This window comes from Erpetoichthys calabaricus, chromosome 3 (genome assembly GCF_900747795.2).
Source record: "Erpetoichthys calabaricus chromosome 3, fErpCal1.3, whole genome shotgun sequence".
Taxonomy (NCBI): Eukaryota; Metazoa; Chordata; class Cladistia; order Polypteriformes; family Polypteridae; genus Erpetoichthys; species Erpetoichthys calabaricus.
Window position 1 is genome coordinate 206,782,008 of NC_041396.2, and position 14,160 is coordinate 206,796,167.

At 39.0% G+C, this 14,160-nt stretch overlaps 1 protein-coding gene across 1 annotated transcript in view; it reads right to left on the minus strand.

The window, feature by feature from the left end:
• The window catches only part of phip (pleckstrin homology domain interacting protein), a 202,300-nt gene that overhangs the window by 35,189 nt on the left and 152,951 nt on the right, over positions 1 to 14,160 (minus strand). The window contains exon 27 of the mRNA XM_028797719.2: positions 13,977 to 14,059. Within this exon, the coding sequence (XP_028653552.2) occupies positions 13,977 to 14,059 (83 nt within the window). The remainder of the gene's footprint in view (positions 1 to 13,976; positions 14,060 to 14,160) is intronic.

The following is a 14,160-nucleotide window of genomic DNA, read 5'->3' on the forward strand; positions in this document are numbered from 1 at the left end:
TTCCTTGCTGCTGCCGCCAAGCTGCGTGATCTGCATGTCGCGCTGCACCTAGAACATTTAAAAGCCTGTACAGCAGCTGTCCTTTTGTCTCACTGCCTTGTCTCGTAGGACGTTAAAGTGTCTTGTCTCCTTCCAAGATTTTTTTTTTTTTTTTATAACAGAGAAACAGAGCATCCTTTCAAACAGCAAGAAAAACAAAAGTGGGATGACACAATGAAGAGAATGAACCTGTACATCATAACCTATTTTACTCTCTTTCAAACACACAGGTACCACCTCGACAGCCTGAATAGAATTTGTAAATGCAATGAACATATTTTTAGTTTATATAATTTGCACCGCAGGCTTTGTGTGTGTTAGTTAGTCGTAGTGATAGAAGCATAGGAGATGCCCCAAGAGATAAAAGTCTCAAGAGTATTGTAGACTTGGGAGTATAAATTTATCTTAAGGAGGTTGGCACTTCTGCCTTACAGTTTAAGTTACATTTTTGGCCACAATAATCAGTCCTGTATAATTGGCAGAAACTTCCCTAGCCCTCAGAAACACTTAAAAGACCATGGCACCATTATAATCCAATCAAAACTAGTTCAGTTTCACCTCTCTCATTGACATCTATGCATTTTCGAACATTTTCACCAAACTCAAGGCAACGCTAATTCAACAGGGTTCACTTACTACTGCAGGGGACCAATCAATTATTTTACAACTTACTTGAAGAAATTATATATATGACAAACCTACCAATGCACACTATTCATGTTTAAGAAATGGTGTATGTGCTAAATGTACCTCATATTACGCAGAGAAGGGAAACATCTTTATAAAAATGAAGCTGACTCTTATACTATCTTATCTTTTTGGACTACTGGGAACAACTTCGTTTGTAAGAACATGTGGTTATCAGAAATTTAATGTGGTATTTTTCAGTAAAATTCAGTGTGATTTTTTTTAACTTATGCTGTATTTTTAACATCCCACAGAAGTATAAAAAAAAAAAATCAACCTGGAGGTCCGTTATAGGAGATGGACGTCTGAAGCAGAGCTCTGCTAGCAGCGGCTTTATTTTCCCACGTATTTCATATTATTTAGAGGTATCCTGTATTTAACCCGACCAAGAAACATCCACTACAATATACAAGCATGAGTAATAAGAAGAAAAGTCAGAAAGAACCGGAAAAGAAACTTAAAGCTGCATCAAAGTCTGGACAGACATCTGGCCCGAGTGCAAGGTATGGCCTCTCGGAGACTGACCTGGAACATGCAGACGAATGCGCAGATTTCCTGGAACCCCGCTCCATTGTATCATCTCCAGTCGAGAGCGAAAAGGGGAGCGAAGGTGCAAGTGATACAGGTCGCGATGGATCGCCGATTTCTGAGGATCATTTGAGACTAGAAAAGGCCCTGCAGGATTTGCTCTCATCTACTCATCGCGAGCCCGCAGAACCTGCTGTAACAGGAGCTGCATTTCCACTCGCAGAGCACGAAATCTGAAACGAACTGTCCGAACTGAAAGAGATGATCGCTACACTGGCCACTGCCATGGCTACGGCCATAAATGAGCTTAAGAAGGATAACAAGAATGAGCTTAAGAAGTCTAACATTGAGCTTAAGAAGGATAACAAAGACCGGGAAACGCATCTATTTCAACATGTGGACGTGAACTTTAAAGGCATGTTGGAGAAATTAGAGGAACAAATCGAAGATAATAAATCCACACTGAAAATGCTTGCCGACCAGATTAATGACGTTACAGATCAGCTGGGTGACGTTAAGCAGGCATTCATGGCTCGAGTTGAAACAGCGGAACAACTGGCGTCTAACGCCGATGAAAAAGCTACAGCTGCGAATTCTGAATGCAAAAAACTCGGAGACACACTTGCGGCCCTGGAAGATGGGTGCAGAAGAAACAATATAAGAATTCAGGGTATACCTGAGAAACGAGAAAGCTCAAACCCAGTGAAAAGTGCAGTAGAAATTCTCTCTAAAATAATTGGAGATGATTTTAAACTCGACATTGAGATAGCAGCAGCTTATCGCACATACAGATCAAGCACCTTTAAACCTAGGTCTTTTAGTGTCCGCTTCGAGCGATTACGATGTAAGCTTGATGTGATGGCACTTCTGAGACACAAGCAAGAGATTATATTTGAAAATAATCTTATTCGTATTTTCCCCGACTTCTCACCATTAACAGCTGCAAAACACGCAGCCTACTTTAACATTAAAAAGTTGCTACAGAAAGCCGATATCAAATACAGTCTCTTGTATCCCGCCAAACTGAAAGTGGAAGTTCAAGACCAATATTATGTATTTCCAAGCAAGGAGGAAGGTGAAAAGGAACTAAAGAAGCTGTTTCCGACACTTTTTTGAAAGTTAATAAGGAGCCGTATTCTGTCAAGACATGGGAAGGACCTATCATCTGCTGTCGGATCCATTTTTAAAGAGACTGGTATTATAATTATACATACTTTTCTTTACTTGGACATTATATGTTTATGTCTTAATTACAGTTATAGACGTGAGTGTGGAAATGTGGAAGTAATTAAAGTAGGGTTGGTTTTTTTTTTTTTTTTTTACTACCTTAAAGTAGACTGTTTAACATTATACTCTTGGTTTATTGCTATTTCTACTATCTATATATATAATTCACTAAGCCGCCGACAAGTAGCCACCCATGGAAAGCACGCACCGCCGACAAGAAGCCACCCATGAAAAAGCACGCAAGACAGCCACGCACACCGTATATAATTCACTAACCCGCTGACAAGTAGCCACCCATGGAAAGTACGCAAGACAGCCACGGCCACCAACTCTAAGACCATTGGATACGACGACAACTTGCAGAGCCATGCCCACCAACTCGGACGCGACACCTCGGAAAACACGCCGTCATTTATGTTCGTTTGAGCTACAGTTCACATGCACCTCTGAGCCACGTTGACTTTTCAGTTACGACGCACGACCTCGTGCATCATCGCAAACTGTTTTACACGCTACATACAGCAATTCGCATCCGCGACAAACATGCGTCTTCTTAGAAGGTCCTGCAGGAACATGGAAAACGTTTCCCCGCCCACCAACACTCCTTATTCCCCGGACCGCGTCCACCACATCCGCGACAAACATGCGTCTTCTTAGATGGTCCTGCAGGAACACGGAAAACGTTTCCCCGCCCACCAACTCTCCTTATTCCCCGGCCCGCGTCCACCCTCGCTCTCTAGGCATTCACACTGCCTGCTCATGTGCCCGGATGCTACAACTCACTGACCACCCCGTAAGTCGCTTTCGTCTGTGCTAGGAGTCCACATGCACTTCTAAGCCACGTTGACTTTTCATTATTCTTTTCGGTTACGACACCCGACCGCGTCCACCATCGAAAACCATGGGAAAGAAACAATGAAGCCCGGCCCAGAAACTCTACCCCTCCTCCCACGTGATAGGGAACGCACCTCAGAGCACTGCCCGCCAACCCGAACAGAATATACCAATTGGTTATTGCAACTAGGAGATGGAAACCTTACCAATACATATGGACTTCACCCAGATATTATTCAGATCCCTCAAGCCTTTATCTGCGACGACTTAGCGATGGAGGTGTTTGGAACAGCAATCACATTAGACCAGCTAACACTATTAACACAACGGGCTATATTATGTCCAAAGAATATTGACGTTGATCGCATAAATAACCAGGTCATTGCGTTACTTCCTGGAGAAAGCCGCCTCTTTCTAAGTACTGACAATGTTGATTCTGAAGACGAGAATGAGCATCTTAATTTCCCCTTAGAATATTTAAACACTATTAACCCAGCCGGATTACCACAACACAATCTTAACCTTAAAATCGGGACAACGGTCATGCTATTAAGAAACCTTAATACTAAACAAGGTTTATGCAACGGTACACGTTTAGTCATCAACACTATGACAGACAATGTTATTGAAGCAAAAGTACTTATAGGATCACATTCTAACAATACTGTTTTGATTCCTACAGTTGACCTTACAAGTTCTGACCTGGAATTACCTTTTACACTTAAACGACGCCAATTTCCCATTAAACCTGCACTTGCCATGACAATCAACAAATCCCAAGGACAAACCATGGACAGAGTTGGCATATACCTCTCTGAGCCTGTATTTGGACATGGACAACTTTATGTAGCCTTCTCAAGAGTTCGGCGTTCATCTAACATTAAAGTTAAAGTTATAGATACTCCATACCAAGGAAAACTCATTCAAGGACAACACACCATCTTTACTACAAATGTTGTGTATAAAGAAATATTCCAATAAATCTTTCTAATGTGCCATGCTATGGGTTTTTTACTTCCTTTGTTCGTCATCTACACCTTTACACTCCAATATATCTCATACATACATCAATGTATTTCGGGTTACCCAACACCAGGGGTTGGCGAGCCCCCTAGTGTATATATATATATATATATATATATATATATATATATATATAAAAACAGCCAGAACCGCAAAGAACAATGAAAAGTCTACGTGGCGTAGAGGTGCATTTGGACTGTACCAGAGACAAAAGCGAATGAGGCGATGTTTGGAAAATGAACAGTCAACGTGACTCACAGGTGCATGTAGACTGTGCAAAGACGAAAACGACTCAGGTGACGAGTTGGGGGTGGGCACATGAGCAGGCAGTGCATACTGAACGAGAAATCAGCAGACTAGCATGACGGAGGGGGCGGAATGGGCGTCCTTCCCCTCTCCTCCCGTTCCACCCTCCGCACCCGAGCGGGAGGAGAAGGCGCGACGGCGGTCCTCCAGTTTTCAGTCACGGACAATTGTATGTTGGTTCGTACCGTGCATTGTTACAATGTTACTTTTCTTGGTGGTTTATTAAATTACGGATTTTTCAAATGTTAATTTTTTCCCTGTGCTTAAAAATCATTAAAAAAAGTGGCCTGATTATGCAGCGTAGCAGCCACAGGTTGGCTAGTTTATACTATTACATTATACTATTAGAAAAGGATTTACTATGCTTATCCTAGACTATATTTTAAAATCATTCCCAGGGTTCTTTCTTTTATTATCTTAATATCTTAAAGATTAATATCTTAAGCTTAAAGACTGTTATATTTTTGGTAAGTAGTATTTAGAATTCAGCTGCAATAGATATCTCTTCGTTTTAATTCTCTAACACCGCTGCGGGGTGGGTTTGTTTTGGACGTGCTCTGTCTTTTTGTATGGGATCAAGCCTCAAGTGGGGAGGCAAAATGGGGGGGTGGGGGGATAAAGGGGGGAGAGAAGGACAGCAGGCTATATCTAATCTATTCTTCTAATCCTTATAACTATAAATATCAATGCAACAATAGGCTAAAATGCAATAACTCATGGGGAATTTTGAAATTAAGATTAAAACTGCCTCACTACCAGTTAAGACTATAAAATGACATTAAAAACTCAGAATCAATGTCTCCATGATGGGACAGTTAACTTTGTGAGCTGGAATGTTAAAGGCCTGAATCACGAATTAAAGAGAAAGAAAGTATGCTCTCACCTAACAGGCTTAAACGCTAAAATAGTATTTTTACAGGAGACCCACTTACTAAGCAAGGATCAGTTCAGACTACAAAAAGACTGGACTGGCTAAATGTTCCATTCTAGCTTTATAAAGAAAACTAGAGTGGTGGGAATTCTCATACACAGAACAGTTCCATTTGTACAATCAGATGTAGTATCTGACCCTGAAGGGAGATATGTGATGGTCATGGGCAACTTATTTAACAGTAAAATGATTTTGATAAATGTTTACGCACCCAATGTCGATGATAAGGAATTCATGCAAAATCTATTTGCATCCATTCCCAATGTGAACACTCATAAAATTATAATGGCTGGGGACTTTAATTGTGTTTTAAATCCACTCTTACATAGGACTCCTGTGACAGGGGGGACGACATCTAACACTGCAAAGACAATTACACAGTTTTTAAATGACCACAACTTATCAGACCCCTGGAGGTTTCTTAACCCAAACTCAAGAACATATTCATTCTACTCACCAGTGCATTATAGCTACTCAAGAATTGATTATTTTTTTTTATAGATAATAATTTCCTGCCTACGATTAAATCGTGCAAATACAACACAATTGTTATCTCCGACCATGCCCCTCTAGTCTTGGAGCAAAAATCATTAAGCCCCTCACACTCACCTCGCAGATGGCATCTTAATCCTCTTCTATTGGCAGACGAGAACTGCACAGAATTTGTATCCAAACAAATCAGCTTCTTCCTAGAGACAAACACGCCCACAGAGGTTTCTGCAGGAACACTCTGGGAAACTCTAAAGGCCCTCTTAAGAGGACAGATTATTTCATATCTTTCCCACAGAAATAAATTAGAAACCAAGAAAGTGGACAAGAAGTTCGCAATGCAATCCCAGTAATCACCAACACGAATGGAGATGAAATCATTGACCATAAAAATATAATGCACGCATTTAGAGATTATTATGAATCCTTATATTCTACTGAGTTCAAAGAAGACAACACACAATCTAATGCATTTCTGGATACATTACAGACGCCACAAATAGATGCTTTAAGTGCTGAGGAACTGGATAAACCTCTAACACTAACAGAATTACTAGATGCTATAAAGTCACTTCAAAGCGGGAAATCAGCAGGCCCTGATGGTTACCCCATAGAATTTTATAAGAAATTCTCCACTCAGCAAGCTCCCCTCTTATTGGCAACATTTACAGAAGCTAGAGACAACCAAATACTACCTCAAACATTTCGTCAAGCATTAATCACGGTCTTTCCTAAACAAAATAATTTCACTCCTGAATAATGATGTTAAGATACTCTCAAAAATTCTAGCTAGAAGGATGGAGAAAGTGCTGCCCTCGGTAATATCACAGGATCAAACTGGATTTATTAAAGGCCGACACCTATCTTCCAATCTCCGACGCTTGTTTAATGTTATATATTCACCAGCAAAATCAAACACCCCAGAGATATTATTATCATTAGACGCAGAAAAAGCATTTGATATGATTGAATGGAACTACCTTTTCACTGCATTGGAGAAATTTGGGTTTGGCCCGAATATTTGTGCATGGATCAAACTACTGTATACCAGTCCAGAAGCTTCAGTTTGTATTAACAACATTTGCTCAGACTACTTTAAGCTAGAACGTGGTACCAGACAAGGATGTCCCTTGTCACCACTGCTGTTTGTAATCGCCATTGAACCACTGGCAGTTCACTGTCGAAATTCTTATCAGATAAAGGGGAATATAATATTAGATTGGACACCCTACCTTTTACCATAGCAGATCAGATTAAATACCTAGGGGTAAACATCACAAGTAAACATAAAGCTCTTTATCAACAAAATTTTGCCGTCTGTATGGAAAAAATTAAGCAAGACTTGCATAGATGGTCAACCCTGCATCTCACTCTAGCCGGAAGAATTAACATTGTTAAGATGAATATCCTTCCTAAACTTCTTTTTTTATTTCAAAACATTCCAATATATATCAATAAATCATTTTTTAAGCAATTAGATTCAACAATAACCTCATTCATTTGGAACTCAAAACACCCACGTATCCGAAGAGCGACCCTACAAAGACCTCAGGCAGAAGGTGGCATGGCTTTACCTAATTTTCAGTTTTATTACTGGGCAGCAAACATACAAGCCATAAAAACCTGGACACAAAAAAATGAACATACACAGGCTTGGCTCGCAATAGAAGTAAAATCCTGTAGTTAGTGCTGGGCGGTATACCGGTTCATACCGAAAACCGTTTTTTTATTTTTGTTATGATATGGATTTTTCTTATGCCGCAACACCGGTTTAAATTGCCTAAACGACATTCGGAACGTGGCACAGCGGGAAGCTGTTCAAGTGGGGACCTTTTTCACTGCTACACCGCTAAACACAGATTTGTTGCACGAGGGCTCTTTTTCACTGCTACACCGCTAAATAGGTGTGGTAGTGTAGGTATTGCGCGGTGAAAATGGACAGAGAACATTCCGAAACTGAAGCTGTAGCTGATGATAAAATTGAACATGATGACACAGAAGAACTTCTGCCGAAAAAAAGGAGTCACATCCATTGTCTGGAGATACTTTGGTTTTAAAAGGTCAGATGTGGACCATTATGTTCAAATGTATGAATACTGTTTCTATACTACTAGATAATACTGCAAGCCAAGTTGTACTTGTTTTATTTGTTTTCAATACAGTGTAATGTACCTGGGTACTGTGTAATAGTGTGACGATATGTTGACTTTATTCTCGAGATTTCTACTTTATTCTCGCCATTTATGTCAAGATTAAAGTTGACATGTTGACTTTATTCTCGTACTTTGTCATTAAAGTAGAACATCGTAAACTAAACTTCATTGTAAAATGAATATTTAATTTACTAGATTTTCTCAAACCCCGTCATAAGTTATATAGCACATTAAATGCTTTGTGTTTTCCCCGAGCTTCTTAAACTGACTTCCTCTTGCACTAAGAGGCAGCGCCAGCAGCGATCTCCGCACAGAATACATTCACTTCATGATATTCCTGCTCTCTGAACATTTAGAATGCTAAGATAAATACTTGATATAATTTTCATGGTGAAATGCATTAAAGCATGTATTAATCATGTGGGGGCACAGCGGCGTGGAGGTTGCACTGCTGCCTCGCAGCAATGGGGTCCCGGGTGTACCCTGCCTTGCATTTGCATGTTTTTCTGGTGGGTTTACTCGGCGTGCTTTAGTTTCCTTTCAAAGTCATGTAGGATGTGGAGTTTTGTTATGCTATTTTGACTCTGCTAGTGTATGTTTTGCTCGTATTCACCCTGCGATGTGCTGGCGACTCGTTCAGGGATGGGTGCCAACCTGAATGGATGGCATAATTAAACATGTATAACGAAGATATTTTTAAAGTTCTGAACACTCCGTGGGCTAAGTTTATAACTAGTTTTAATTTCACAAAGACGTTTATCGTGTGGTGATTGGTTATGTGGAGAAAGAAAAAAGAAGGATAGGAATTGGGGTTTTGGTACGTCAGATAAAGACAGCACGCGTGCAATAAAGAAAGCCTGCTCAGAAGAACATGCATTGAATTCTGTGTTCATATCTCCGACCACCAGATCACAAACCCAACATTTACACAATATTTAAGTTAAACCTGTGCGATACCCATTCATGCATCCAGTTTTTTGGAGCCTCGTCACACCTGCCATAAAGTTCTCTACACTGAACATATACCTGGGGACCCCTTACTGCGAGGGAGCAGCACTACCGCCTCACTACCGTGCATGTTTAATACCTGCTTTAATACATTTTATCCTAAAAATGATATCAAGTATTTATCATAGCATCGTAAATTTTCAGAGAGAAAGAATATCATGAAGTGAATAGATTCTGTGCGGTGATCGCTGTCTCCTCTTAGTGCGGGAGAAGTCAGTTTAAGAAGCGTAGTGATTAACAACTGGGTCGTGGAACACTTAACACAAACCATTTAATGTGCTACATTAACTTATGATGGGGTTTGAGAAAATCTAGTAAATTAAACAATGATTTTAGGATGAAGTTTAGTTTACGACATTCTACTTTAATTATAAAGTAAACTATGAGAATAAAGTGGAAATGTCGACTTTATTCTCGACATATAGTTTGTTTTTTTTCTTCCCTGTGTCCGTATTTTTTTCTTCACCGTGGTCCTAATGCGATTCCGTAAGGCTATACCACAAAGAGCATTATAAATGAAAGTTTTAGTTTTATTATTTATGCATATAGCTTAGCTTGAAGCAAGGTCCATATTAATGCAGTTTGCCTAAATGATGGTTCAGTTGTTAAAGATGTCATCACCAAGATTGCACTCGTTTTATTTTATTTTAATTTGGTGAATACTGTGTAATGCACCTGGGCTTGAAGCCTTGAAGTAATAGTACAACTATCAGTAATAATACTATTATTTATTTTATTGTCATTATTTATTAGTTTAAATATTATGCAGTTTAATGATGATAAAGTTGTTTAAAAAGTCACTTTAACGTGTCAGTGGACAAAGATTGTTAACATTAACAGAAAATGTAGTTGTTATACAAAAAATATTTATTATTTATTCCTTTTCTAAGACATGTTCAGTGCAATACAACTTTTGACAAGCACGTCTGGATATTTTACTAAGTCTAAATGCCTCTTTGGATGGTTGAAGATATGTTGTCAAAATTATAGTTGAAGTTTTTGCAAAATTTGTTCAATAAAAGGGTTCTATATTTTGGCTGCATCTGTCATGCAGTGTGATTCTTTTCTTCATTAGTGCCACCCCCTTGAAAACTATCACTTTATGGGGCCATGCAAACCTGTATTAATACTTGTGTAAACATTAAAATGTTTTTTTTTGTACAATGTACAATGCTCTTGACAGTGGAAGAGGTTATTCTTAGCCAGTCTACTACAGTGGAAAATGTGGTTAACATCCACTCATGCATGGGAAAAAATACCGTCAAATACCGTGAAACCGGGATAATTTAGAAAAATACCGTGATATAGAATTTTGGTCATACCGCCCACCCCTACCTGTAATACTTCTTTATATTCCCTGCTCTGCGCTCCAATAAATGCAAGTTATCGCAAATATACTAACAACCCAATTGTGCTTTACTCACTCAGAATATGGAACCAACTTAGAAAGCATTTTAAGATGGAAAATCTTTTATCCGCGGCACCTCTGCAAGAGAACCACCTCTTTCAACCCTCGCAAACATATCCAGTGTTTAATACCTGGAAAAGTTTTGGGATTAAAATGCTCAGAGATCTATATATAGACAACATATTTGCATCTTTTGAACAATTACGTTCCAAATTCAACCTCCCAGCTACACATTTCTTTCACTATCTTCAAATTAGAAATTTTGTTAAACAGAAACTGCCCGATTTTCCTCACCTCGTACCCTCCACCATGCTGGAAAAAATACTGCTCAATTTCGAGGAATTAAACACCATTTCCGCATTATAAAAAATCTTATTAGAGTCCCTACCTTTCAAAGACCCAAGAGGACATTGGAAAGAAGATCTCTTAATCAATATATCAGAAAAGGAGTGGAAGGTAGCAAAGCAGAGAATTCACTCGAGCTCCATATGCGCAAAGCATAGAATTATTCAACTCAAAATTATATATCGAGCTCATCTGTCTTGCTTAAAACTGTCCAAAATGTTTCCAGGGCAAGATCCAACCTGCGAACGCTGCAACCAAGCTCCTGCCTCACTGGGTCACATGTTTTGGGCCTGCACCAAACTAACATCATTTTGGACCAAAATTTTTAAGTGCCTTTCAGACAGCCTTGGGGTCACAATCCCTCCTAACCCATTAACAGCTGTGTTCGGTGTTCTTCCAGGCGGACTTGAAGTGCAGAAGGACAAGCAAACGGTGATTGCATTCACTACACTTTTGGCACGCAGACATATCTTGTTAAATTGGAAGAATCCAAACTCTCCTCTGATAAGTCAGTGGGAAGCCAATGTTTTATATTATTTGAAATTGGAAAAAATCAAATTCTCAGTTAGAGGATCTGTACAGAATTTTTTCAAAACCTGGCAGGATCTAATCAATATTATTTTAGAATAAGAGAAATAACTATTACCGCATTTATTTTCCTTCTCCATTTTTTATTTACCTATATATATTTCTTCCTTTCTTTTGTTTATTGTTTCCTTATTAAAAAGCCCTAAGCAATTCTCCTTTGGCTAAGCTCTCCTTCTCAGGGGTGGGGTTTGATTTGTCTTTTTTTTTTTTTTTTTGTTATAAATTGATCTATTTGTATGGAATGATTACAATAAAATTAATAAATAAAATAAAAAAAAAATCAACCTGTTTCAACAGGTTTTTGTAATTTAAGGAAGAGTTCATATATGCAAGTAACTTAACAGCTTTTAGGATTCAGTTTACACTGTTTGGTTTGTTTCTGAGGCTGAACAGCTTTTCTGAATGTGACCAGTGAAGTATAGCACCATCACTTTTTTTTATATAAAGAGTGTCACCATTACTACTACACCTGGGTTTTTCTTCGGTGTCTTCCATTGCGCAGATATCACTACATGTAGCAGAAAGCTATAGTCACTGCAGACGAGATGCAGGATCAGGGCCACCACAGCCAATAAACCGGATCATTACACTATGATATACTAAGGTGTGTCTACTTACTGACCCAATAGAAAACTGTAAGGCTATTATGTCATTTAATAAAATACTTCATACTTCTAGAACCTGACCTACAGCCCCCAAAATGTATGCATGTACAGGCAGTCCCCGGGTTACGTACGAGATAGGGACTGTAGGTTTGTACTTAAGATGAATTTGTATGTAAGTTGGAACAATTAATGATGAATGATGGAGTTTCACCTCTCTCTGACCTTTTTATTATTTCTACTTTATTTTCAATGGTAATGTTTTTTCTCTTGTTTACTGTATCACCAGCACTTGCATCAGATTTGTGTTTCAGAGACATTCTTGAAGGGTGAAGACAAAAGGTTAAGATGAGCTCTTCTGCACAGCACTGTACACGTTATCACACCAGGAAGGCACCAGTCATCAACACATCTGATGTACTGACAAGAGACAACTTCCTGCTATGTGTGTAACAGTACAAGCAGGCTTGCTATTGAGAATGAATGGGGGCGGCGAGGGGCGGTTCATCACCAGCCCTCCTCAAAGTCACTTCCACTACAGTATGCTGGAAAACGAACACGGTGTGGCCAAAGGCGAGTAGTGAATCGCCCAACCCCAATTCAACAGGCAGCCATCTGAGGCACACTACAATGCTACCCCCACCGCCCCGTTCAGCCACAACCGGGTCACCACTTGCAGCATTACTAGCCATGTGTGCTGGGCAGGCAGAAAAACGCCCCCCTCCACTCCATCCAGCCTGGGTCCAGTCAGGAGCAGTAGCTGCGGTGCCGTAGTGGGCGGGCAGCAAACCATCGTTCTGCACACGAACGACAGCTTTGACCCCAGTAACTATGGACCATGGGTCACCGCTTGCCGGCGGGAACCGCCCGAGGGACACTACACTATGCGAGCAGCGAAAACGCCCCCCTCCAGCCACCACTTGCAGCATCCCCAGACTGACGATGACGGAGCGGCAGTTACTGAGGCACATGCGTCGCAGCTGCGTCCTCATTCGTAAGTCGTAGGTCAGATGTCTGTAACCTGGGGACTACCTGTAGTTTTATTTTAAATGGCCATTGTGAACTCCACATTTTGAAAAGAGCCAAATAACTGTACTTTGTAATGACCGACCTTGGAAATGTAACAAAGCAGGATCATTACTAAATATATACTTTTTAAAGAGTAAAAGTATTTAGATTTAAACATACTTTAAAAAGTACAACTCCTACAAAATCTACTCAAATACAGTAATGTAAGTAAATGTAATTTGTTATTTTCCACCACTGTGCACACTGCATTTGATTACTAATGTATATAAAAAAAAATCTGACTTGTAAATGCATTCTGTAAAGTATAAATAAGTAAATAAAAAATACAGCTCTATTGTATTAAAGTATACAATATATCTTCTATTGTTTGAAGCATTTTTTTTTTTAATTGCACACAAAGAAAAAAAAAATGATTAAAAGGGCAATAAACAGGCTAATTAACAAAAATGTTGTCCCTATAAAGTACTTTAGAGTATCATAGTTGTGGCAAAGATTCCTAGAATTCCAAATCATGAAAGGTATTACAATAAATATTAATAATATTTGTAAAAACATAGTCTATTATTAATTATTCTTTTGATAATGGTGTCTTAAAAACAAATCTGCTGTTGTAGCTTTGCCAATGACTTGTGGAAACTAATTAAATGAACATACTTATTTATTACCATGTATTGGGCCATTTTGCATTGCCAATATTTTTTTTATATCTTTATTTATAATTTATTTTTTTATATAATTGCCGACATGTAAGAACACATAATGTAAATACATATACTTACCTATTGTCCACTGGCGATTCCTTGCCTCATCAAATTGCTGCCTAAGAACTAAGAAGTCAATAACATCTGGCATATCATGGTATCTTTAAAAATAAGAAAAAGAGTGGTATCAGTTTCTAAATTAAGGATAAAATGGTGTAAAAAATAATTATGATTTTTGAGAAAAAATGCTGCACACACTACA